This window comes from Theropithecus gelada, chromosome 1 (genome assembly GCF_003255815.1).
Source record: "Theropithecus gelada isolate Dixy chromosome 1, Tgel_1.0, whole genome shotgun sequence".
Classification (NCBI taxonomy): Eukaryota; Metazoa; Chordata; class Mammalia; order Primates; family Cercopithecidae; genus Theropithecus; species Theropithecus gelada.
In genome coordinates, this window is record NC_037668.1 from 157,748,426 (window position 1) to 157,773,541 (window position 25,116).

General features: G+C 45.7%; 1 protein-coding gene across 2 annotated transcripts; it reads left to right on the top strand.

Annotated features, from left to right (window-relative positions):
• Positions 1-33: 33 nt before the first annotated feature.
• Positions 34-24,905, top strand: CD34 (CD34 molecule). Of its 2 annotated transcripts, none has more exons than XM_025398181.1 (8): positions 34-434; positions 11,436-11,618; positions 12,215-12,468; positions 13,857-13,937; positions 21,756-21,912; positions 22,165-22,217; positions 22,531-22,695; positions 23,259-24,905. In XM_025398181.1, the coding sequence occupies exons 1-8, from the start codon at positions 356-358 to the stop codon at positions 23,271-23,273; spliced, it is 987 nt and encodes a 328-aa protein (XP_025253966.1). In that variant the 5' UTR covers positions 34-355; the 3' UTR covers positions 23,274-24,905. The 2 variants fall into 2 exon arrangements, with proteins under 2 accessions (XP_025253966.1, XP_025253959.1); XM_025398174.1 differs by having other exon boundaries at positions 23,449-24,905.
• The last annotated feature ends 211 nt before the right edge of the window (positions 24,906-25,116 follow it).

A 25,116-nucleotide genomic window follows, 5' to 3' on the forward strand; every position in this document is an offset into this window, starting at 1 on the left:
AAGGGGTTAAAAGTTAAGTGGAAGCGGAGCTTGAAGAAGTGGGATGGGGCCTCTCCAGAAAGCTGAACGAGGCATCTGGAGCCCGAACAAACCTCCACCTTTTTTGGCCTCGACGGCGGCAACCCAGCCTCCCTCCTAACGCCCTCCGCCTTTGGGACCAACCAGGGGAGCTCAAGTTAGTAGCAGCCAAGGAGAGGCGCTGCCTTGCCAAGACTAAAGAGGGAGGGGAGAAGAGAGGAAAAAAGCAAGAATCCCCCACCCCTCTCCCGGGCGGAGGGGGCGGGAAGAGCGCGTCCTGGCCAAGCCGAGGAGTGTCTTCCACTCCGTGCGTCTCTCTAGGAGCGGCGCGGGAAGGATGCTGGTCCACAGGGGAGCGCGTGCGGGGCCCAGGATGCCGCGGGGCTGGACCGCGCTTTACTTGCTGAGTTTGCTGCGTGAGTAGCGCCCGCGCGCCGCGGCCGCTTGGCTTCGCCGCGGGGAGGGTCGAGTCTCTCTGGGAGGCTGAACGACAGAGCAGAGTCTCACCGAGAGAAGGGACCCCTGCCCAATCCCTGCACTGCCGCCCACTGCGGCTTCCCCTGGGGCCAGCGCCTCAACTGGGAGCCGACGGGGGTGGGAGGGGAAGGGAAGGCCACCACCCCGCGGGTGTGCGTTAGCCGAGGTGCGAATCGGTCAGCACGACTGGCTCTTGGACTGAGATAAAGTGCTTTGGAGATGCCAGGGTCTCTTCTGGTTGCCAGAGGTGCGGAGTGCGAAGTTGCAGCCAGAACCGGGAGACTGGGGAGGAGAGAAGCAGGAAAAGTTTTGTGGCTCTTGGTTGATTCGGAAAGTATAGATCCGGAGCTGATAGATGGGAAGGGGCCGGGGTGCCCAACTTGCACCGGGACTGGGAGAGCCAGAAGTGGACATTAAGGAATTCGAGGGAAGCGAATCAGGGATGAGGCTCCAGGTCCCAGGCCAGGGGAGTTCGGAATGAACAGTCCGTGAAAAGGAAAAACAAAACCAACCGACCAAACAAAATCCTTGTATTTAAGATTAGGAAGCTGAGTTTCAATTCCCACTTCAGCAACCCCACCGCGGAGGTAGAAGTAGACAGAATTTGCTCTGCACCCAGCCTCGCTCGCCTTACCAAAAACCGTCACCCTTGCACAAACTCAAAACTTGTTAGCTTTTGGAGTTTTCTTCCTCTACCCCCGCTCCAAGTTCTAAAGCTAGTAGATGGGTTAGAACACTCTCCCCACTCACCTACACATACCCTTACTCTTAAGGTCTTGCTCTCACTTTGGAAAAAAAAAAGGCTTCGAGTATACGTATTTATACTCGATTAATTTCCTTGGGGAATGACATTCTCCACCTCATCTCTTTGCACTTGGAAGGTTTGAAACTTTCGAAGCTTTGTACATTGCTCTCCCTTTTGCTTACAGCACTCCAGGGCTCCCAATTCTATACTCTCACTACATCCTAAAGGCCACCACTATGGCCCTGCAGAGTGACCTGGACTAGACCTCTTTGCTCCCAGTCTCTTCTGTTGTCCCCCTTTGGGTCCGCCCTGCTGGGGAGAGCTGCCCCTGGGCTGGAGGAAGCTCGGAGTGAAGTTTTGAGTTGCCCTGTTTGGCAGTCCTGGGCATGTGCTTCGGAGCAAGGAAAAGCTATCACTGAGGTTTCAAAACCCTAGAGTGGGTGCTAGACTAGGCCCTCATAACAGGGGTGAGTTGGCCGGGCGCAGTGGCTCATGCCTGTAATCCCCACACTTGGGGATGCCGAGGCGGGTGGATCATGAGGTCAAGAGATTGAGACCATCCTGGCCAACATGGTGAAACCCCATCTCTACTAAAAATACAAAAATTAGCTAGGCATGGTGGTGCACACCTATAGTCCCAGCTACTCAGGAGGCTGAGGCAGGAGAATCCCTTGAACCCAGGAGGTGGAGGTTGCAGGGAGCCAAGATCCTGGCACTACACTCCAGCCTGGGAGACAGAGCGAGACTCCGTCTCAAAACAAAAACAAAAGCAAAAAAGTAGGGGTGAGTTGGCCAGTGGTGCAGATTCCAATCAGATGCTCCATTCTCCTTTGGCTACACAGCTCATGATGACCTGGTCCTCAGCCGAATGAGGTCCACCCTTTCCTTATTTCCTCAGCTGGTGGGTGTCAGTCTCGCCTTAGTCTGCTGAGCTTGGGGTTTGGGGAGCAACACAATCTCTGCAAAACTTTGGACTGATATGCTGAGAATTCTATATCCCAGCTTTGGGTGGGGAGGGATGGGGCACAAGGCCCCATTCCCAGCCTTGCCAGACTACTTGAGCCAATTGTAGTTTTATGCCCTTCCCAAGAGCTTTCTAGGGTTTTTGCTTGGATTTGTTTTGTTTTGTTAATACTAGGAGTCATTTTCTGTCCTGGGATACATTGTGGGATAAATGAGATAACTGAGTGTGCCTTGAAGTGCTACCATAGGGCCGTTGCAGAAATGCTATTATTATTGTAAAATTTAGGGTGGAGGGGATTTGTGTGGTTTGTTTTCTCATCATTTACCCCAACAAATAGCTTGTTCTGGAAAGTTCTTTTTTCTGTCCCTTTGAGAAGGTGGCATGGGCACAGGCACTGCAACTAACCAGAAGTGGGCTGTCTTTGTTGGAAGTGGGGTAGATCACAGAGCAGAATCGGGGTGGGGGACATAGGGGCCACCAGGCAGCACTGACAGAGTACTGGCTGGAACAGGAAGCCTTTCAGGTAATTAGGGAACCCCTTTGTCAGGCTCAGGGTATCTATTTCCTCCAAGCTTTCCAAGGCCTGTCCCTCTCCTCACTCTGACAACACCCCCAGGCCCTCCCCATTGCATTCCTCTTCTTCCTTTGGGTCCTTCGTGCCTGCTGACCCCCACACCCATATCCTGTCTAGGGCTACATGTAAGAGGGGAAAAATAAAAGGGAAAAGAATTTTATCAGCTATTTTCCAGAGGGGAGAGGACTCCACCCTTTGAATCTCTGCCATATGGCGATCGAGGAGGAGCAGCCTTGGGGAACCTCTGACTAATTCAGTGGTCCCCAGTGCTCCCCACTTATAGACCCAACCCAGCTGGCACCACCTTTGCAGATGCATGTCTACAGCAGCATTCCTGTTTGGCTGATAAAACATGCAGGGGCCTGGGGCCTCTTTTTCTTATCCCTTTGGCTCCACCTCCTGGACCTCCTCATTCCCTTGTCCTCGTCTCCTTCCTTCGCAATCTTTGTCTCAAAAAGCTCAGGGCAAGAAGTGCCAAACTGCAGCAGATAAACTCATCTGCAGAGTCCTACAAAAACAAATAAAAATGAGGAACAAATTCCACTTCTTACGGTTGGTCTCATTGCCTGATTTCCTTTAGACCCTGAGCTGGAGGGCCTGGGTTTACTTTCAGGGCTGGATGGTTACCCAACTCCACCCTCAGGGTACTTGGGCCTCCCTCTCTCATTGACTTTGGTTGATCTAACTAAATGGCTTGCAGTGTGGAGAACTAAAAATGAGAAGGTATGGAAAAAGAACACAACACCACCCTCCAAAAGAAAATTCTCACAGTCGCCAGGGCTGCGAGAATTCCGTATTTTTCTGGGCTTTGACTTCTCTAATGAGAACATTCTCTTCCCTCCTTAGCTAATAAATGAAAACATATTATTTATGAGTTTTAGTCCCAGAGCTGGACTTTGTGCTAAGGAGAAAGATGCATGCATGTTGGAAAGATGGAGAGACAAACAAATAGGGATGCATACAAAGGTGTACTTCCTAGTACCTGTGCTCTTGGAGCCCATCATGGAATGAGTCACTTCCTTCAGATGCAATGGAAAAGGCTTTTGGGCTTAATTGGGAAGTAGGCTTCTTCCTGATTTGGAAAAGTGAAATCAAAACTGATACTTCTTAGACAGGAGTGGCATCTCTCGGCAGCTGATTTAAGAAAATGTCTTCAGGGGTCTTTGGGTGACAAAGCCTAGAACCCCAGACAACCCTGGATGAGCAAAGGCAGGCAGGAACTGAACTGCTTAGCATGATAAAATAAAGTAAAGCCTTCTGTTTGTGTGGGCCTAAGAGACACAAAGCTGAAAGGACTCCGGAGCCCAGGAAGAGCATATAAAGGGCAGCGAGGTACCTGGAGTCATAGCAGGATAGTGATGGGTGGAGAATGGAAAAGACCTGGGAGGAAAATTTTTTTTTTAATACATGGCTTCATTAGCACAGTAATGTCTAATATTTCAAGGTTATGCCATTGTCTCCCCTGGGCTGCCCTGTAATCTCGTTCCATGCCCTCAACCATTCAGTAAATATTGGCTACACACACTAGCCTTGAGTTAGTGACTCTCTGGGGAGAGTAAAGTAAAGAGTGCTTGGCTAGCTTACGGTGAAGTGGTATACTAGTGCCGACAGGGAGCCATTGAGCCATGGGGCCACAACCCAGGAGTCTGTGGTGCTGGTAAAATGGAGGAAGAGGTGACAGAGAGAAATGTAGGTGGCCAGAGAATCTTCAAAATAATCAGGGTTCCACAGTAAGTGGATGGGGTCCAAGACATGCTATTTTATTTATTTATTTATTTATTTATTTATTTATTTATTTAAGACAGAGTTTCTCTTTTGTTGCTCAGACTGGAGTACAATGGTGTGATCTCGGATCACCACAGCCTCTGCCTCCCAGGTTCAAGCCATTCTCCTTCCTTAGCCTCCTAAGTAGCTGGGATTACAGGCAGCACCACCATGCCCAGCTAATTTTGTATTTTTAGTAGAGACGGGCTTTCTCCATGTTGGTCAGGCTGGTCTCGAACACCCGACTTCAGGTGATCCATCCACCTCGGCCTCCCAAAATGTTGGGATTACAGGCATGAGGCACGGCGCCCGGCCAAGACATGCTATTTGAATATAAAACAGAAATCTCGGTACACTGGGAACCCTCAGGCCACAGACCCTTGGTTTATATATACTCACACCTCAGCTTAGCCTTTGAAGCTTAAGAAGGCATCTGCTCAGTCCTTTGTTCTAGTCTAGGATGACTCAAATTCATGGTAGGCCTCAGAGTTGGACAGCCCCCTAACATGGATGCCTCCTGAGTGTTTGCAAGAAGCATGAATGGATCACTTATCTCCCAATGTGGCTTATTTCATTCTTATAAATAGCTACATCATTTTAAGCTTTTTCCTTGGATTGCAGTGAAATTGGCCTTCCCATAACTTCTAATCATTACTTCTAATTCTATTCTTTGGGCTGGCACAGATTTAATCTTGTCCTTCATGACAATACCTGAAGACGTTTCTAGTGGACCCCACTAGATTATAAACTCCTTGAGGGATTGATTTAAATGACAATGACACTACACCTAATGGAGGAAAGAGATCCAGCTCTCATTTTATACTCTCCACAGCACTGAGCAAGATCCTTTGCCCATCACTGGCACTGCAGAAAAATGAGAATGAATATACAGAATGAATATATCCCTTCTCCAAAATTCTTACGACCGGAAGTGTTTCAAATTTCAGATTTTTTCAGATTTTGGAATATCTGTGTAAATATAATGAGATGTCTTAGGAATGGCACCCAAGACTAAACATGAAATTTGTGTTTCCTATATACCTTATATACATAGCCTGAAGATAATTTTAGACAATATTTTTAATACACTTGTGCATGAAACAAAGTTTTGACTGTGTTTTGACCGTGACCTGTCACATGAGGTCAGGTGTGGAATTTTCCACTTGTGGCGTCATGTTGGCACTCAAAAAGTTTCATATTTTGGAATATTTTAGAATTTCTGATTTTCAGATTAGGGGTGCTCAACCAGTATAAATAACATGAATCTTAAAGAAAGTTATTTATTCTTCCTCCCCAAATTCTTCTTTTCCATATCAGGGGTCAGCAAACTTTTTCTATAAAAGGCCAGAGAGTAAATATTGTAGGCTTTAGGGGCCATATGTGGTTTCTGATGGATGTTCTACTTTGTCTTATCTTATGACACTTTTAGAAATGTAAAAGCTGACCATGCACGGTGGCTCACACCTGTAATCCTAGCACTTTGGGAGGCAGAGGCAGGCAGATCACCTGAGGTCAGGAGTTTGAGACCAGCCTGTCCAACATGGCTAAACCCTGTCTCTACTAAAAATACAAAAATTAGCTGGGCATGGTGGTGCACCCCTGTAATCCCAGCTACTTGGGAGGCTGAGGCAGGAGAATGTCTTGAACCTGGGAGGCAGTGGTTGCAGCCAGTCAAGATCACGCCACTGCACTCCAGCCTGGGCGACAGAGTGAGACTGTCTCAAGAAAAAAAGAAAGAAAGAAATGTAAAAGCCATTCTTTCCTGACTGACCATACAAACAGCCTGTGGGTCAGGTTAGGTTCACTGGCTATAGTTTGCCAACCCCTCATCTAGAGGAAATAACACTAGACCCTCAACAATATGACTTGGTTTCTAGACCTCTCCTAATCCTGGTTATCTTCACATGAACAGCTGCCAGTTTAATTAATTCCCCCTTAAAATATAACATGAGAACAAGACTGCTGTGGCTAGAGGTAGCTGGTAGGAACACACCTGCCACAGTTGTCCTTCAATCCTATTGCTTTTCCTAAACTCCAAGGATTGTGCTAAGCACCAAGAGTAAAACACGTAAGAATAAGAATGGTTCCAGCACTTTAGAAATTTATATTCTGACTGAGGTGACAGTTAGACCTATTCTGAGGAAGCAGCATATATGATTTTGTGGCAGATTAGTCACAGAAATAAGTATCTCATGCCCTCTGAGAAGCAGAAGGAAGGGGCCTGAAACGAAAGATATCCACTATTTCTTGAGCTTTTACCGGACAGGATAACTGCTTCCACTTCTTAGCTCCTTTGTTCCTCAAAACAGCTAAGACATAGGGACTACTTTTATCTCTGTTTTACAAGTGAGGTTTACAGAGTTGAAGTAACTTCCCAAACCACAGCTAAAACAAGGTAAAGAAGCCTTTCAATGTGACCTGTCTGGCTGCAGAGCCTGAGCTCTTTGTCTCTGGGCTATACTGCCTTCCTGGCAATACACTCTGTGGCTCCCAATGGCCTACTTCCCAGCAGAGGCTGGCATGTCCCTTCATCCTGGTTCTGTAACTCTATGGACTAAGATTCCCAGGAATTCCTTCAAGATACTCCTCTTGATCCAGGTGCTAGAATATGAAAGCATGGGCAAAATAAGACTGGCAGGCTAGGAGATCAGGAAACAGCACCAGGAAAAAACTAAGGAGGACTGTGAAAAGCAAGACCAACTATAGGAAAATTCAATCTCTTAAAGTATGGGGATTTAGTTATTTAGGTAGCAGAGCTTTCTGGATTGCTGAGGATTTGCAAACTCACTTTAAACAACAAAAGAATCTTCAATTTACAAGTGGCAGGTAGAAATATTTTCAAAATGTATTGCACATGTCTTTGCTTTCTTAGAATACCCCCCGAAAAGGACTATATGACTCAGATGTATCATGAAAATGTCATGGCTATGTTGCAACTCAGTGACATCATTAATGCTTATTAAGGTATAGATATCTAACCTATTCACTCCTACCATAAATGATTCTGGAAAACTGGTGTGAGTTTTCATACTCATGTCTGCTTTTCACTTATTTCTGTTTCTTAGTTTTCAGCTGTTGCTTCTCCTTATTATTTGCTTCTAATAGGCTCTTCCTACGTTCCAACTTTAGCTAGGATATCAGATAACCAGGGTTATTAGAATTATGTGTAAAACAAGAGTAATTGCCTCTGAAGAAGTACCTGAAAGTTCAGTGCATGACTTTTACTACATGAATTTTGTGACATCTATTTGGCTTCTTAGAATCCTCATTTTACTAATTTCTTGAGACCTTGTCTCCTCCCTTGCTCCAGGTTCACGAGTTGAGATCAAATAGGGTAACTAAGGGTCAAATGGAGTCCCTAGGGAGACACAGTTAATCAGGATGGACTGAGAAGTAAACAACAGAGGAGAGCTTTTTATTCAACTTTAAATTGTACTATAATTCTCATAAGCTTGTGGACAGGGGCTGTTCCTTCCATCTAGAATGAAAAGGAGTGGAGGTTTCATCAATTGTCTCTTAGGATCTGACAAGCTCTCACTGACTGGTAGACTCCTGCTATTCCCCTACAGAGTTGAAAGTCAGAAGGTCAGATAAAGAAAGGTCAGTGTTTGATGGTTTAATGCCATGGATGTGTGTGGGAAGAGAGGATAAAAAGAGATCTGTGGTCAGTCTTGACTCTCATAAATGTCGTTCCTCCAGGGCTCTAGAGACTGTAAACCTAAAGGATGTACTCACCCTGCTGTGCTGCAGTGTTTACGCCAGGATTGGCTCCAGGCCCCTGGCTAAGGTGTCCCCTTGCTCTGCACCAGCTCAGGCATTTCCAATCACTCCGTTTTGACTTTCTGCTCTCCCACTTGTCCTGTCCCCCTGGTGTCTCAGAGGGTGCTCTGCTCACCCTGGGCTCAGAGCCCTGACTCTGAAGTTGGGGTCCCTTTCTCACTTGCAGGTGGATCCCGCTACTCATTCCACAGTGCTCGGCCTGGTTTTGGGTGGAGGGGCTGCTGCAGCTGGGAGCCCAGCCTCAGTGGATCAGTAGCTGGCTTGGGTCCAGAGTTGCTTTGCTCTTCTGGAACAGGCACCTCTGTCCTCAGAACTAGCAGCAGGTCTTGCTCCACATCTGGAAAAGTTCAAAAGTGTTTGTCTGGGTGAAGGAGGTCCTTCGGGGGAGGGGGTTCAAGAGCATGACATCATCTGAGTCAGGTCCAGCTTCCTCTGGAGAGAAAAAAGGTCTGGGCCAGGGAGGACCAGATGGGGTTCCTAGGAATCAGTATGCTGGGGGAGAAGAGGGAGAGAGCAGGCAAGAAGAGGAGTCTTGGAATGGTGCCTTGAGAGGGTAATCCTTCAATTCAGTGTCTGAATATTGCCCCCTTGGATGAATTCAGATGAATCTGACCTTAAAGTCAGAGTGGTGAGAGGGTCCCATCTAAACAGGAAAGAAACCTGGATTGGCTTCTGAATCAATTTTATTTTGATCAACCCACCTCCTGTTTAAGCCAGATGGGAGCTCATCCTTTTCTCTCCAGAGATGTGGGGGAAGAATTGTGATTTTTTGACAGTTTAGACCCAGCCTAACCTCCTTGCTGCATCTACTCAAGAGTTAGCTAAACCTCAGTGTTCCATTGCTGCTTCCCTTCATGAACTATGGCCTTCCCTTTGGGAGATACCTTGGTCATTCAGGCTTTTCATCTCTAAGACAGAGATAGTGATATTCCTTCTTCCCACTGCTTACCTGGCACATAATAGTAAGACATGATTGCTGCCCTCACCATTAATAGCAATCTACTTGCAGCAGGTTGTGGAAGGAAGCAGATATGAAAGAGTGAAACCCTTGTCCTCACCTTTAGGAAAAGCATTCTTGGCCCCAGGTTGATGGCTGTGAAGCCAAAAGTCTAACTTCCCTCTTGATCTTAAGGGAAACAACAGATGTCATTCTACCTTGCTGTTTACCTGGAAATTGCTAAAAAGTACAGATCTAAATCCCAATCAGGAAAATTTAGAGACAAGCTTTAGGGTGGCCTGGGACCCTCCAGGGCTTTTCCTTGAAGATGGAACTGCCTTTGTGAACTCCGGATAACAAGTTCACCCTTAACATTTACAAGGCCCAAGGCAAGAGTACAACAGAGGCCTACATACTGTATTTCTAAACATTTCAAGGTTGTAAGTCAGGCCAACTAAGTGATAAAATATCTTCTATCCTATTCCCTTGACAAACATATCTTCATGACCACTTGGAAGGCCAGGTTTGAATTTAGGATGCTCAGATTCTTGGAATTCAGTGCCACAATGCAGCTGAGCAGGAAAAGATGGCTCCTGACCCCAGCCCACTTCCCTTCTCTTCTTTCTACTCGTGACTCTGGCTCAAATTGCAGGGCAATTGCATGTGTGTCTGGGACACCCCACCCACAGGCTTAAGCACTAAGCACTAACTCTTCTCCCTGCAAGCAGTCATCATTTGGCCACCACTGGGCCTTGGAGGTACACACCCTTGTGCTGCAGTTCCCCTTAGCAGGATGGACTGGGAGAAGAGGACCAACGTGGATGTCAGCAAAGTGCCATTTGAGCAAGAAATGCTAGGACTTCTGGTTCCCACAGTATGATCTAGAAGAGAGGGGACATCCTGATTGGTCCTCACAGGAAGCAGGACAGAGTGTGGGCTCTTTGAAGCATAGGGTTCAGGCAAGAAACTTCTCCTTCCTGTGTCTAATGATACTGACTGGGAATGGTGAGTCACATCTGTAATCCCAGAGCTTTGGGAGGCCAAGGCAGGAGGATCACTTGAGCCCAGGAGCTTAACGTTACAGTGAACTGTGATCTCACCACTGCATTCCAGCCTGGGTGCAGTGGTGACAGAGCAAGACCCTGTCTTTTTTTTTTTTAAAAAAAGGATGTATCCCAAGATATATGGAAGAGATGTGCAAGAACACTCATGAAGATCTTCAGAGAAAAATGAGATCCAAAACATTATACTATAACACTATAATAACTTAGCATTTGGTATCTCATTGATTCTCCCAACAATCCATGTAAGGTAGCCAGAAAAGACCCTTACTTAAGAGGTAAGAGAGCTGAGATACCTGCATGCACTAAATTACATGGTTAGTTATTGGCAGAGCCAGAACGAAGCTTGTCTACCTTCCCACTACATTGATGCGAAACCAGACCTTGTGTTCCCTGGTTCATTAGCTGAATTCCTAGGTCAGAGCATCCTAAAAGCTGAATTCCTCAAGAAAAGGAAAGGCAAATGGGTTTGAATACCATGAGCAAAAGGATGAGGGGAGTTTGGGAATGGGGAAGCCTGAGAAGGATAGATTTTTAAGGGGATCACATAGAGACAGTGTGAGTCTAGTGATTATTCCGAGAATTAGTATACCGGATGGAGAGTGACCAAAAAAGAGGATACAGTGAAAAGGAAAAAGAAGCATGACCTCTTGCACACTTTAGATCTTCCCAATATTTATGCAGGTGTAATTTTATACTTTAGTATGTAACTAAACATACTATGAATACCACCTCATATTTCCACGTTGCTACTGTTTTTATAATTTTTTCTTTCTAATGATTTTTTATATGATTACGTAATGATTGTGGTACATTAAGTGCATATATCACTTATCCTATTGTAATTCATTTAGTTGCTCACGTTTCCCTCCTATAAATAATACTGTATGAGACATTTTTATGCATATAAATCTTTCCTTCCCTATGTCCTCAGGGCAAATCTGGTAGTGGGGAATTAGTCCACTGTCCAGGAGTATGTTCTTGTTGCTGCCCCATTGTCAGGGACAGCAGGGAATGTTCTAGACGGATTCTGCCTGAAGTCAGGAAATTGCATCAGGTAATATCACAAGGCTGATACCTTTAGGTTCTGATTCTTCTTCCTCGTTTCCCTATAGCCTCTGGGTTCACGAGTGTCAACAATACCAGTACTGTTACCCCAAAGTCAACTACCCAGGGAACATTTTCAACTGTTTCTACAAATGTATCGTACCAAGAAACTGCAATACCTAGTACCCTCGGAAGTCCCAGCCCACACCCTGTGTCTCAACATGGCAATGAGGCCACAACAAACATCACAGGTAAAAAGAGCATTTGTGTCAGATCCCTGAGAGGTGCTGGTGATGCTTGGGTAAAGCATTTAGGATGTTTTCAGACTGCTCCCCCCACACCACAGAGGAAATTATACAAGTCCCTAGTACTAATGGCTCGAGTATCATGCGTAGGGCACCCTGAAGTAAATTCTAGATAATTCTTCCTTCCGTGACAGTTTTCTCAGGCCCATGTCTTGGGAGCTGATCCCGATCAGTAATGCCTCCATACCCCTTCTCTCATGCTGAGTTCAGCTTAGTAATAAAATAAGGATCAGATGACTCCATAGAGATCTCTGATCTCTTCTAAAGGAAAGAAGGTGGGTACAGGTCCCAACTGGGGGTCTTTGGCTTCTCTAAGGTAGACCAGCATCTATTTCAGTTTCAGGGCACCTCTAATACATTCTGGATTCTAGCTCTGGTTCCAACAGCTTGAAATGAGTTTGGTCAGGGATGGGACACGAAGTAACTGTTAGCTCCCCAAACTCCCTTTTCTGTGCTGAAATGCATGCCCATATCATGAACTAAGATCGTGTGTATGTATGAGCACGTGCACACATACACACCCATGTTTTGTTCTCTTCCAGAAACTACAGTCAAATTCACATCTACCTCTGTGATCACCTCAGTTTATGGAACCACAAACTCTTCTGTCCAGTCACAGACCTCCGTAATCACCACAGTGTTCACCACCCCAGCCAACATTTCAACTCCAGAGACAACCTTAAAGTCTAGCCTGTCACCTGGAAATGTTTCAGACCTTTCAACCACTAGCACTAGCCTTGCAACATCTCCCACTGACCCGTATACATCGTCTCCTCCTATCCCAAGTGTCATCAAGGTGGGTGAATTGGGCCAAAAATAGCAGATTGCCCCTCACTTCATATGTATGCAGGCAAGCTGTCTCTTTCCCTTCACACCTCTCCTCATCTCTGCCAGTGGGATTTGGGTCATGTCAGAATCAGCATGGAAATACATGGTTTAAATATTGTTGAGAGAAGTAGAAAGAGGAGGAAAGGGGTAGAGTTAGGTAGTAAGGCCCATCCAGGCTTCGGGTATTGCATTTTAGGCAGTAGAGGGTAAATGGGATTCTCAGAGACCCAACCAATCCTCTGATTCTTTCTAGTACCTATCGGTGGGGCTTTGACCAGGGCACCATTTCCCTTTGGGAATATTTGGAAACTATTGCTCATTTGCTGGGGCTGCTTCTCCCCAAATGGTTAGGACAAATAACATTTCCTCTACGTGAGAGGATTTGGTGGCTGTGCCAGGCACAGAGAGGCAGTAAAGGGGGTCATTGGCAATGGCAGGAACTGGGCAGACCAGGGATGGTGAGCTCAGCCTTCTCAGCCTTAGGGCCTATGGCTGTCAACAGCTTTCAGCATACAGGACAGAAAATATGAGGGCCTCAGTCAGGAGATATGCCTGAGGGATCTGTCTGCTTTCTGTTTTTAAAGGAGCCAGGGCCAGGCGTGGTGGCTCATGCCTGTAATCCCAACACTTTGGGAGGCTGAGGTGGGCAGATCATTGAGGTCAGCAGTTCAAGACCAGCCTGGGCAACATGGTGAAACCCCGTCTCTACCAAAAAAACCAAAAATTAGCTGGGTGTGGTCGTGCACCTGTAGTCCCAGCTACCCAGGAGGCTGAGGCAGGAGAATTGCTTGAACCAGGGAGGTGGAGGTTGCAGTGAGTCGAGATCACGCCCTTGAACTCTAGCCTGGGCGAGACTCCATCTCAAAAAAAAAAAAAAAAAAAAAAAAAGAGCCAAAATGGGAATCTGGAGAGTCCTGGAGGCCAGGAGAAAAACCAGGTATCCCCAGCATCTGCTGGTCCACCCCATTATCCCTGTTTGCCTGTATGGCCTTCCTGCAAGTGTGTGATTGACTAGAGAGAAAACAGCCCAAATGGGAAAATATCCTCCCCTCTCCCATTCCCGCACCATCCAAGCCAACGTTTACCAAGATTGCAAATAGCAACTTGCCAGTAAGCCCAGGCTAATAACAAAAGTTTTGTCATCTGATGAGGATAATGAGGATAGAGGTGAAATAGAAGAGAGTGTGACTATTAGAAATCTCTAGTCCCCTGACAAATTTTAAATTTCCTTTTCCTTAAAACTTCCTAAGAGAGCACACCGCGGAAAGCAAACTGGAAAAAGTTGGGAAACAAATGAGGAGCAAAGATGCTGGCTTATTTACTTTGTTTTTCTTACTGTTTTTTGTTTTAATACAGACAGAAATCAAATGTTCAGGCATCAAAGAAGTGAAATTGACTCAGGGCATCTGCCTGGAGCAAAATGAGACCTCCAGCTGTGTAAGTCAACTCCCCATCCAACCTCTTCCTCCCGCCCCCTGTCCCCTTCCTCAATCCCTTCTGAACACCCTTAAACCTTCTTGGATTGCACTGGATTTGAGTAGGGGTCTGGGGAGTTTAGCTTGGTCAACCTGCTTTTAATACCCAGCTTTCTGTTTAGGAAGTAAGAGGCCCCATCTGGTGGGCAAAAGAGGCAAAAACAGTTTTAATTATTAATAAATTTTGTTATTTTCCCCTCCTCTATAGTACTTTTTCCCACTCCTCTATAGTACTTTTTAAATTTTCCCCTTCTCTATAGTACTTTTAAATCTGAGAGAGTCAGATTTAAGTTGCTTTTTGGTTAAGAAAGCCCTCTCACTCACCAGATATAAACTAGTCACCTAAAATGTCAGTTCATTTATTATTATTAAATATTTACATGTAACTCTTTAATCCATATAGAATTTATTTTGCTGTAATGTTACATTTTCCATGTAACCATTTTTCCTAACATTATTTGTTGAATGACTCCCTCTTCTGTTGCATGGGATGTATCCTTTAGCTTATATTAAGTTTTTATATGTCTTAGGGCATACTCTTCAGACATATTTTATTTGTTCAGTTTGTCTATACTTTTGCCTATTTTAAATTTTCAAAATTATTGTATGTTTTTGCTATAGTATTTTTAATATCCAGTCAGGCAGATCTTTTTTTATTACACTGTAAAAACTGTGACTTTTTTTTCTTTTAGAAAAAAAAATGCAAAACAAAATGCTTTAAAATTTGAATTGTAACTGCTCTGGAATTTCTTCATTTTTTCTGGTTTTCTTTTGTCTCTCTCAGCATCTTGTTTCTTTAGCTTTATTTTTTCTGTAGATTTGATGTATTTCATAGTCCTATTTGTCACTTAGATCTCCCATTATATATCCAAATTGATTGTCACTGATAGGTTAGAAAGTTAATAGGGTTTTGAATAATTATTTTTGGGTTGGCCAGTTTCTTGAATTTGCCTATTGATTCTAGGAACTTTTTAGTTGATTCCTTTCAATTTTAAGGTGAGCTATGTTGTTATCTACCACAATATATTGTTTTTCTCCTCCTGTTTAGTAGTTATGCCTCTTGTTTCAGTTTCATGTCTTACTGCATTGGAAAGAATGTAGAGGGCATTGTGTTAATTTAAATGATTCTGGCAGACCTTGCTTTGTTTCAGTAAATCTAATTTCCTAACAGTAACATGGCTCTGGAGGAAGGACGAGGTGAAGGAAAGAGTGGTATTTACTTACAGAAGAAAACATTTTCTTATGAGTTGGGGATCCATTTAAGGGAATCACATATGTGATGTGTTGGCATGCATAGATTGGAGAGATCGCAGTCTGTAGAGGGCATAAATTACTTATTTTTTCCATTCGAACTTGGTAGTTTTACTACAATCATCAGTTGGGTCTCTCAGACTTAAAAATTTGTAAAAATTATACCTGAAAGAATTTAACTTAGGACATCTAAAAGCAACCGAAATAGTGATGACATAAGTTTGCATACTGGAATAACTAAATGCAGTCTGCAAAATAGTTAACTTAAACATAAACATACAATGTACAAGTAACATGCAGTGTGCTTCTGATGCTGATTTTCAACTCAACTCATTAGAAAAAAAATTGTCAAGTTCTTTGCTGATCGTAGCCAAGGAAAATGACGATCTTTCCCCCTGCAACTCCATCGACTTGGTGGAGCATACGTTTTGCTGTGTATCACACAGGTATGTGCCAGAATGCTAATTCTTTGTGCCTGGCATTTAGAGTTAACTGCAGAGCCTTTGCCTTTCTGTTGCTCTTCAAAGTTCACATGTAACTTGGGTCACTGTATGAGAAACGTGCCAGAAACTTACTGCTCTTTTAGAAGTAATTCCTCTTAACTCTGCTGTGGTCTTTGCTGTCTGGCCTACTTCGTGCCACGGCTGAGAAGGTCTCTGCATGTTCCTCTAAGATTCAGGTAGGATCTGTGAGTGGTGATGTGAAAAGAGAGCAGCTCCCCTCCAGTTCCTATGCTAAAGAAGACTTCCATCCACACTGTCCCTTCATGAAGCAACTCAGTGGCAGCTCATATGAGTGCTTTTGTTTCCCTGGTCTTTCCACCAGTGTTGATCCCCTTTCTTCCTGAGGGCTCCTCATCCTCAGCCCCCATGTGGCAATGCCTTCTCCTGCTCTCCAAGGTAATTTATCCTCAGCCAACTATCCTGTTCCAAAATGTTTGTCTGAGATGCCCTTTCCTTCGGCCCTACTCCCTGTTTGTCTGATAAACAGTCTGTTTCAAAAGCTGCGAGTGCTGCAGGGCCTCCTAATTTTCCTTAGGTTGAATTTGTACTTTCAGTGTCAGAGGGCCTTAAGGTATTGGTTCTAACGTTGGGAGCCTCAGGCCCTACGTAATATTCTCGTGAAGAGCAGGAAGGATTTGGTTTCCCCAAGCATCACGTCCTTGATGTATGTTGGTACTCTCCTGCATCTGATATATGCCCATAACAGGAATATGTGTGCATGAGTCTAGCTATCCAGACACTCGTTCTGCACTGATACATAGTGAGTGCCAATATGTTAGCTCACCCTATGTGAATTCTGTAGGTGTGTCTTCTGTATGTGCATTCTGTAGACATGTCTATCCCATTCACTCTTTTTTTGCCCCCCAGCCGTCACCTCTAGGCAGCCAGGGGAAGGGAAGGTGATACCACTCTCATCTCAAACACCTGTTACCATATCTCAGCACCCTCATTAGCAGTGTGTGTCTTCCTAAGTCTAACTTTCATTCTTTTGGCAGCAGTGTCAGCTTAATTTAGTTTTTGTTGTTGTGGTTCCCCAAATAGTTTCCAAAATGTAAGATTACTTGATACTTTTATGCCACACCCATTTGCCCAGAGGAATCCACCAAAATATTTTTAATTGTGGTAAAATATACATAACATAAGTCATGACTTTAACCACTTTTAAGGGTACCATTGAGTAGTAGTAAGCACGTTCACATTATTGTACAACCAATCTCTAGAACTCTCTGCATGTTCCAAAACTGACACTGTATACCCATGAAACAACTCCCTGCTCTCCCCAGACCCTGGCAACTTTCTGTTCCTATGAATTTGGCTACTCTAGGTACCTCATATGAGTAGAATTATAGTGTTTGTCTTGCTGTGTGACTGGCCGATTTCACTCAGCATAATGTCTTTAAGGTCCAACCATGTTGTAGCACCTGTCAGAATTTCCTTCCTTTTTCAGGCTGAATAATATTCCATGGTATGCATAAACCTCGTTTTGTTTCTCCATTCATCCGTTGATGGACACTTGGGCTTTTTCCCCTTTAGGCTAATGTGAATAATACTGTTTTTAACATAAGTGTACAAATATCTCCTTGACACCCTGATTTGAGTCCTTTTGGGGATATATCCAAAAGTGAAATGGCTGGACCACATGGGAATTCTATTTTTGAATTTTTCAGGAACCACCAGACCATTTTACATTCCCACCAGTAGCGTACAAGGGTTCCAATTTCTTCTCATGCTCATCAACACATGTTATTTTCTGGGTTTTAAAATAGCAGCCGTGCTAATGGGTATGAGGTGGCATCTCATGGCAGTTTTGATTTACATTTCCCCGATGATTAGTGATGTCGCGCCTCTTTCATGTGTTTATTGGTCATTTGTATATCTTCTTTGGGGAAAGGTCTAGTCAAGTCCTTTGTCCACCAATTTGTTCTTTAGAAATACCTATCTTTAGTACCATATCTGTTTATTTGCAGAGTTTGTAATTACTCAGCTAGCTCACTTTACTCCTATTCACATTGACTTCATCTGAGGCAGGCTGCCTCCAGCCTCCACTAAAGGTCAGTTTCCATGTGGAAAACATAAGTTACAGATGAAAGATTTATGAATATGGTGTGTCTACTGCAAAAAGCCTGCGATCTGGAAGCAATCTCACTTCTTATCCTTGGTTAACTGCCTCCACTAGTTAAGTGACTTGAAACAGGTCCCTCATTATTCCAGTTCCTATATGAAAACGGAGTTTTCACCTGCATTGTCAAACTCACACCAAAATAGATAAAATGATTTTAAAAGGGGCTGGGGGAGATGATTGATCCTAGAATCTCAGCATTGGAAAATATCTTAAAGGTCATTAAAAAAATACCTATCCTTCCCCCACCCCCATCCCCATCCCAATGCTTGACGTTAAGAGTCTTTGCAAAGTTTGAGAATGCTACTCTAGAGAGGTTAGATGGGTTTATTATGTTTGCAAAGAAACATGTGTGAGCTGATGTAGTTAGGAGCTTGTAAATCTGATTCTCATGAACAAAATGGTGAGGCTGTGTCTTCCTCCTGCCCACTCTCCCGTGATGTTTGCCCACAGCCTCTCTTGGGGGAGGATGTTTATTCCAAGCGTCCGGAGAAGCATTGTGCTTTGTTCAGGATCCACCTGCTCCTCTTGGGGCTCAAACACAATTCACTGATGCGGTTGGATTCCAGAGTGGGAGGCTGGCCGCTATTATTCCTTTGAATCTAGTCCAAGAAACTGTGCAAGGGGGGGAGGGACCCTGTGTCGAAGCCAACTGCTTGGGATGTTAAGTTGAACAACAATTCCCTGAGTTCTTTTGTTTGCTGCTATGGTTTGTGCAGTCTGGGTTGTAAATGCTACAATGTACACTCCCCCCAACACACACACTTAGGAGTCTTACAGTCTAGTCAGAGAAAAATGATGATAACAATGCACAGAATGTGATCAATATGTAGACTCTAGATGATATGGTATATAAGGTATAACTATTATTAATAATGATAGTAGCAGCTGCCATTTATCTAGTGCCCACTAGATTCTCAACACCACATTGGACACTTTTTTTTTTTTTAGACAGAGTCTTGCTCTGTTGCCCAGGCTGGAGTGCAGAGTGTAGTGTTGTGATCTCAGTTCACTGCAACCTCTGTCTCCTGGATTTAAGCGATTCTTGTGCTTCAGCCTCCCGAGTAGCTGGGATTACAGATGCCCATCACCATGCCCAGCTAATTTTTGCATTTTATAGAAGAGACAAAGTTTCACCACGTTGGCCAGGGTGGTCTCAAACCCCTGGCCTCATCTGATTTGTCCATCTCGGCCTCCCAAAGTGCTGGGATTACAGGCATGAGCCACCGCACCTGACTGGACACTTTCATACAATATCTCTTTAGTCACCACAACAACCCAGTGTATAGCTGAGGAACATGACAGTCAGACTAGTTGCATGACTTGCAAGGAATCCAGTAAAGAGCAGAGCAAGGATTGATGCCCAGTCTGGTTGAAGATAGGACGAGCTTCATTGAGGAGGTAGAAACTGAGTTGAGTCTTGAAGGATAGTGAATACCAGGGAGAAGGAAGTGTTCTTCATTCTCCTTGAAATGAAGGCTGTGGAACAATGCATGCTCTCCCCATCTTGGGCTTCCTGGAGGTGGTGCCTCGATTCCAAATGCTCTTCCCCACTGGCTTCCTCTGCTCACCCTTCAGCCATTCTTCAAGGCCTATAGTGAGATGTGTCTGCTAACCTTAACCAGACGTGTCCTCACCCTCCTTTGTATGTCCATAGCACTTTGGTTGTACCTTTCTTATGGTGCTTACCATGGTAGTAGCTCTGACCTCTAAAGTCTCTTCGCACCTCCATTTCTTCACCTACAAAATTAGTAGAATAGCTCTCCCAATCTTGTAGGTCATGTGAGGCCTAAATGAGTTAATATATGGAAAGCACTCAGAACTGTGTAGGCATCTGTTATTTTATTTTTTATTTCTTTATTTTTGAGCCCGGGTCTCTGTCACCCAGGCTGGAGTACAGTGGACTCAACCTCTCAGAGTGGAGAGACCCTCCCACCTCAGCCCACCAAGTGGCTGGTATTATAAATGCATGCCACCACCCCTGGTTTAATTTCTAAATTTTTTATAGAGATAGGGTTTCCCTGTGTTGCCCAGGCTGGTCTCGAATTCCTGGGCTGAAGTGATCCTCTCATCTCAGCCTCCCAAAGTGCTAGGATGGCAGGCATGAGTCACCGCGCCTGGCTAGCATCTGTTATTTTAATTGCCATACATGCAAACTGAAAACTTTCACCGGGTGGAATTCATAGATACCTCCCAATCCCCACCCCTCTACACATGACACATAAATACAATACACACATACATGACACACGCACAGAGGTTTTCACATGGCATCCTATATTCAGGGCTTGATAAATTGTCAAGGTGTGGCTTCTTGCACTCAGCAGGCGTAGGAAGGTGCCATTTGGTTTGGCTAGTTTATGACCTGCAGGAGCCCTGTCCCTCTGCCTCTCTTGGGAAGCAGATCCATTTCAACTGGAGACACTTCAGAAGGCCAGAGTCATCCAGGCAAGAACCCCCCTCCTTCTCATCCAGACTCTTGGTGCTGGGGAGCGGGTGTGCTCAAGGGGAAGCCATGTAAGGCTCCCCTGAGAGAACTGGGTTTAGAGAGGTGGAGACTGTTGATTGGTTCAGTGTGGCATTCAGACTACTTCGTTCAAATGCTGTTCAGAAAAACAGATTTTTCCAGAGGCAGAGTGTCTATCAAGGACTTACTGGGAGACCTGCAGAATTGCTCCTTTTCCTGAGGAATGAAGCAGCAGTGGCCTGAGAACTCATTTCTCTGTAGTCTTGTTTCCTGGGGGTTTTTTGAGGCTCCAGTTTGGGCTCGTGTCTCTGTGACCTGGGGTTTGGCTAACCACACTCTCCTGGCTTTATCCAAGTCCAGTTATTTTCCCTCAGCTGCTTCAAATTCCAGCTGGGTCCTGAGGCCAATCTTGACCTTGCTTTGTGTAGGAGCAAAGGAGCCTGGGTTTTCCTGCCTTGGGTCACAGCAGTGGGAAAATACCCAGGCTCCATTCCAACTGGGAGGACCCTGTGGCCTTGTTGCAAGCAGCGGCCCTACCCGCAAACAGGAAGCTTTCTTCTCCACAGAGACCCAGTTCTGATGATGGTCACACACCCCAGCAGTTTTCCCCTAACAGGAAAGTTGTCAGGACCGTTCAGGCATTTCCTTCTCTGCCATCTGCCATCTGGACTGAAGAGAAAGTCTTAGTTTCGATTCCTTTCCTGTTCAGGGGAGGAGGTGACTGATTGGAGGCTGCTGGAATAAATTCTGACTCACTGTTGAAGAATTATCAGAGTTTTTCTTCTGAGTCCGAGTTCCTGGGTCTGATGGCCCAGTCAGCAACCTGGAGAAACATCTATGAACTTCATTAAAACTGGGTTCCATGCTTTCAATGGAAAAGCAGGGATGGAAGACTAGACAAAAATGCCATTTCAGTCTGAGCAATGCGCTTCATGAGACTCCTTTGGGTAGTAAGAGGGAGGAGGCCACTGAGGTTTCCACTGAGTGTATATTATAGATTCATTCTCTACTCCTCACCTTCCTTGACTTTTCTTCCATCACTGGGGACTGCTGTAATCTTGAAACAGAATATTTTCTCTTAGTTATTATTGTATTATTAATATTTTCTGTTGGTCATTTCCTTTTAGTTTAATTTGCATATGTGTACATGGGTGATGCTTCAATTAGACAATTTTTTTAAGTTTGTTTTCCGACATCTTAGATACTAGAAGATATGGATTTTCATCCTTGGAGATTATGTAGGGTTTTTTCTTATTGTGTTGTTGCACATATACAGTTAGCAGTATTTTTTTTTCTGTTGGAATTTTAGAAAGAAGGATGCTTCTTGTGGATGGGGTAAGAGTGTGACTGTAATTGGAATTATTGCCTGAGACTCTGGGTGCAGTTTAGGGTAGAGCAGTAATTTCATCTCTTGCTCTCCATGTTTCTCTGTCTTCCCAGGCGGAGTTTAGGAAGGACAGGGGAGAGGACCTGGCCCGAGTGCTGTGTGGGGAGGAGCAGGCTGATGCTGATGCTGGGGCCCAGATATGCTCCCTGCTCCTTGCCCAGTCTGAGGTGAGGCCTCAGTGCCTACTGCTGGTCTTGGCCAACAGAACAGGTAAGGTGCACCTCTGTCTGGGGGAACTGGGAGGGAGTAGGGCTGAGATTAGAGAATCCTAGGTGGAGATGTGGCATCCCAGATCCAGAGAGACCACAGGTGCTGGGGAGAAGGGCTTGGGTGACTTTGGGAGAGATCCCCCTGAAATGGACTACCCTGACCATCAGAGCATCTTGTAGAACAGGATGGGAGGGTGGAGCAGGATAAGCTGGTTTCTCTTCTAGATTTAGAAACCCCTGTTTCTAATTCTAGAAATTTCCAGCAAACTCCAACTTATGAAAAAGCACCAGTCTGACCTGAGAAAGGTAAGTTCTCTGAGATATGGGTCTCAGAGGGAATGCCGGGGCAGGGGGGCTCCCTGGAGTAAGAGGGGAAGCCATTACCTTCCCCAGTTCTACCTACCCTCCTTCTCTGAGTCTTCTCCTTTCTAGTCTCGAACCAAAAATGGTGGGGTGTGACTGAATTAAGAGATGTCAGTCTCAAATCCCATTTCAAAAATTCCTGAGGTCAATGCCCTCAAGCATCTGTTCACTGTTGAGTTACACACAGGGGGCTGGAGTGGGCTGGGCTCCACTTTTGGCAAGTGACAGACTGTGTCTTATGTGTCTTCTTTTCAAGCTGGGGATCCTAGGTTTCACTGAGCAAGATGTTGCAAGCCACCAGAGCTATTCCCGAAAGACCCTGATTGCGCTGGTCACCTCGGGAACCCTGCTGGCTATCTTGGGCATCACTGGCTATTTCCTGATGAATCGCCGCAGCTGGAGCCCCACAGGAGAAAGGCTGGTCAGTTCTGGGGGCCAGGGCAAAGGAAATGGGAAAGATAGTGAGTTTCTGGGGAGTTCAGTGGATGTCATGGAGCAGGAGGAGAAGTACCAGAAAAAGTCCTCCTGTGAGCTTACATAAAGACATGCACGTGTGCACACACAGTAATTGGTGGAAGATTCAAAATATTACGTAGCAAACTGGGGAGGGAACAGTAATGGTGCCAGCCCACCTACTCAGTGTGGTAGCAGATGATTCATGTCATCTATTCATTATGTTTTCTGGGATAGCTCAGCTTGGTGCCACCAGAACAGCCTGTTAAATCAGCCACACTGTATTTGTAACCATGTTAAATGCCCAGTGGGTGCCCCTTTGCTCAAAAGGAGGCATATGGAAGGAGAATCTCCTTTTGCCATTCTGGATGAGGGAGGACAAGGCTGAGGTCTGAATCTTGGCCTCTGGCCTGTCCCCTATCCTGGGGAGGTCATCCCACCCTTCTTGGGACTGCCCGTTTTCCTGCGGGAGCTGGCTGCCAAGCTGCGGTGGCATGGTGTGGTGCCTCTCCTATGTCCTTTCTCCTCTAGGAGCTGGAACCCTGACCACTCTTCAGGAAGAAAGGAGTCTGCACATGCAGCTGCACCCTCCCTCCCATTCTCCCTCTCACCTCCCCCCACCTCCCGCCCCTGCCCCCACTTCCTGTTTGGGCCCCTCCCCCATCCAGTGTCTCACAGTCCTGCTTACCAGATAATGCTACTTTATTTATACACTGTCTAGGGCGAAGACCCTTATTACACGGAGAACGGTGGAGGCCAGGGCTATAGCTCAGGACCTGGGACCTCCCCTGAGGCTCAGGGAAAGGCCAGTGTGAACCGAGGGGCTCAGGAAAACGGGACCGGCCAGGCCACCTCCAGAAACGGCCATTCAGCAAGACAACACGTGGTGGCTGATACCGAATTGTGACTCGGCTAGGTGGGGCAAGGCTGGGCAGTGTCCAAGAGAGCACCCCTCTCTGCATCTGACCACATGCTGCCTCCATGCTGGAGGTGACATCTCTTACGCCCAACCCTTCCCCACTGCACACACCTCAGAGGCTGCTCTTGGGGCCCTACACCTTGAAGAGGGGCAGGTAAACTCCTGTCCTTTACACATTCGGCTCCCAGGAGCCAGACTCTGGTCTTCTTTGGGTAAACGTGTGATGGGGGAAAGCCAAGGTCTGGAGAAGCTCCCAGGAATGATTGATGGCCTTGCAGCACTCACACAGGACCCCCTTCCCATTCCCCCCTCCTTTCTGCCTCATTACAGGAACCCCTAGGGGAAAGATGGGCTTTTCTAGGCTACAATTTTCTCCCAGGAAGCTTTGATTTTTACTGTTTCTTCCCTATATTTTCTTTCTTTACTTTGAGGAAACCAAAGTAACCCTTTGCACCTGCTCTCGTGTAATGATATAGCCAGAAAAACGTCTTGAACTACTTCCCTTATCTCTTCTCCAAGACACTGTGGACTTGGTCACCAGCTCCTCCCTTGTTCTCTAAGTTCCACTGAGCTCCATGTGCCCCCTCCACCATTTGCAGAGGCCTGCACAGCTTTCTGGCTGGAGCCTAGAATGGACCTCCCAAGTTTTAGGACAAACAGCTCAGTTCTAGTCTCTCTGGGGCCACACAGAAACTCTTTTTGGGCTCCATTTTCTCCCTCTGGATCAAAGTAGACAGGATCATGGGACCAGGTCTTGGAGCTGAGCCTCTCACCTGTACTTTTCTGAACAATCCTCTTCCTCTGAGGCTGGGTCCTGGCCTTATCCTCTGATCTCCATGACTTCCTCCTCCCTCCTGCCGACTCCTGGGTTGAGGTGAGGCCTCAGTCCCCCAGCAGATGCTTTTCTGTCTGAGTCTGCCCAATCACCTGGAATTCGGAAGTCCTGAATCCGTAGTTTTCCCTTCCATCATATCATCCTGCTCTTCTGCTTCCCTCACCCTGAGCCCCTTCATTGCTCTGCACCTCCATGTGGTCAGAGACCCAGATCAGCTCCTAACCCTTATCACCAGCTGCCTCTTCTGTGGGTGACCCAGGTCCTTGTTTGCTGTTAATTTCTTTCCAGAGGGGTTGAGCAGGGATCCTGATTTCAATGACGGTTGGAAATAGGACTTTCCAGAGAAGAGAGGATTGGGTAGATATTTTTTCTGAATACAAAGTGATGTGTTTAAATACTGCAATTAAAGTGATTCTGAAACACATCTGTTATGTGACTCTGTCTTAGCTGGGTGTGTCTGAATGCAAGAGCAGCACCCTCCACTAGACCTAGCTAGACTATGCAGTGATGTGGTGGGGAGGACTAGCCAGGGAAAAGGGTGGAGCACCTCAGCAGACACAGGCACCAGCCAGGATACTAAGGACCTTTAGCCAAATCTGCCAACTATTCTCCTCCATGGGAAGAGGAAACACCCA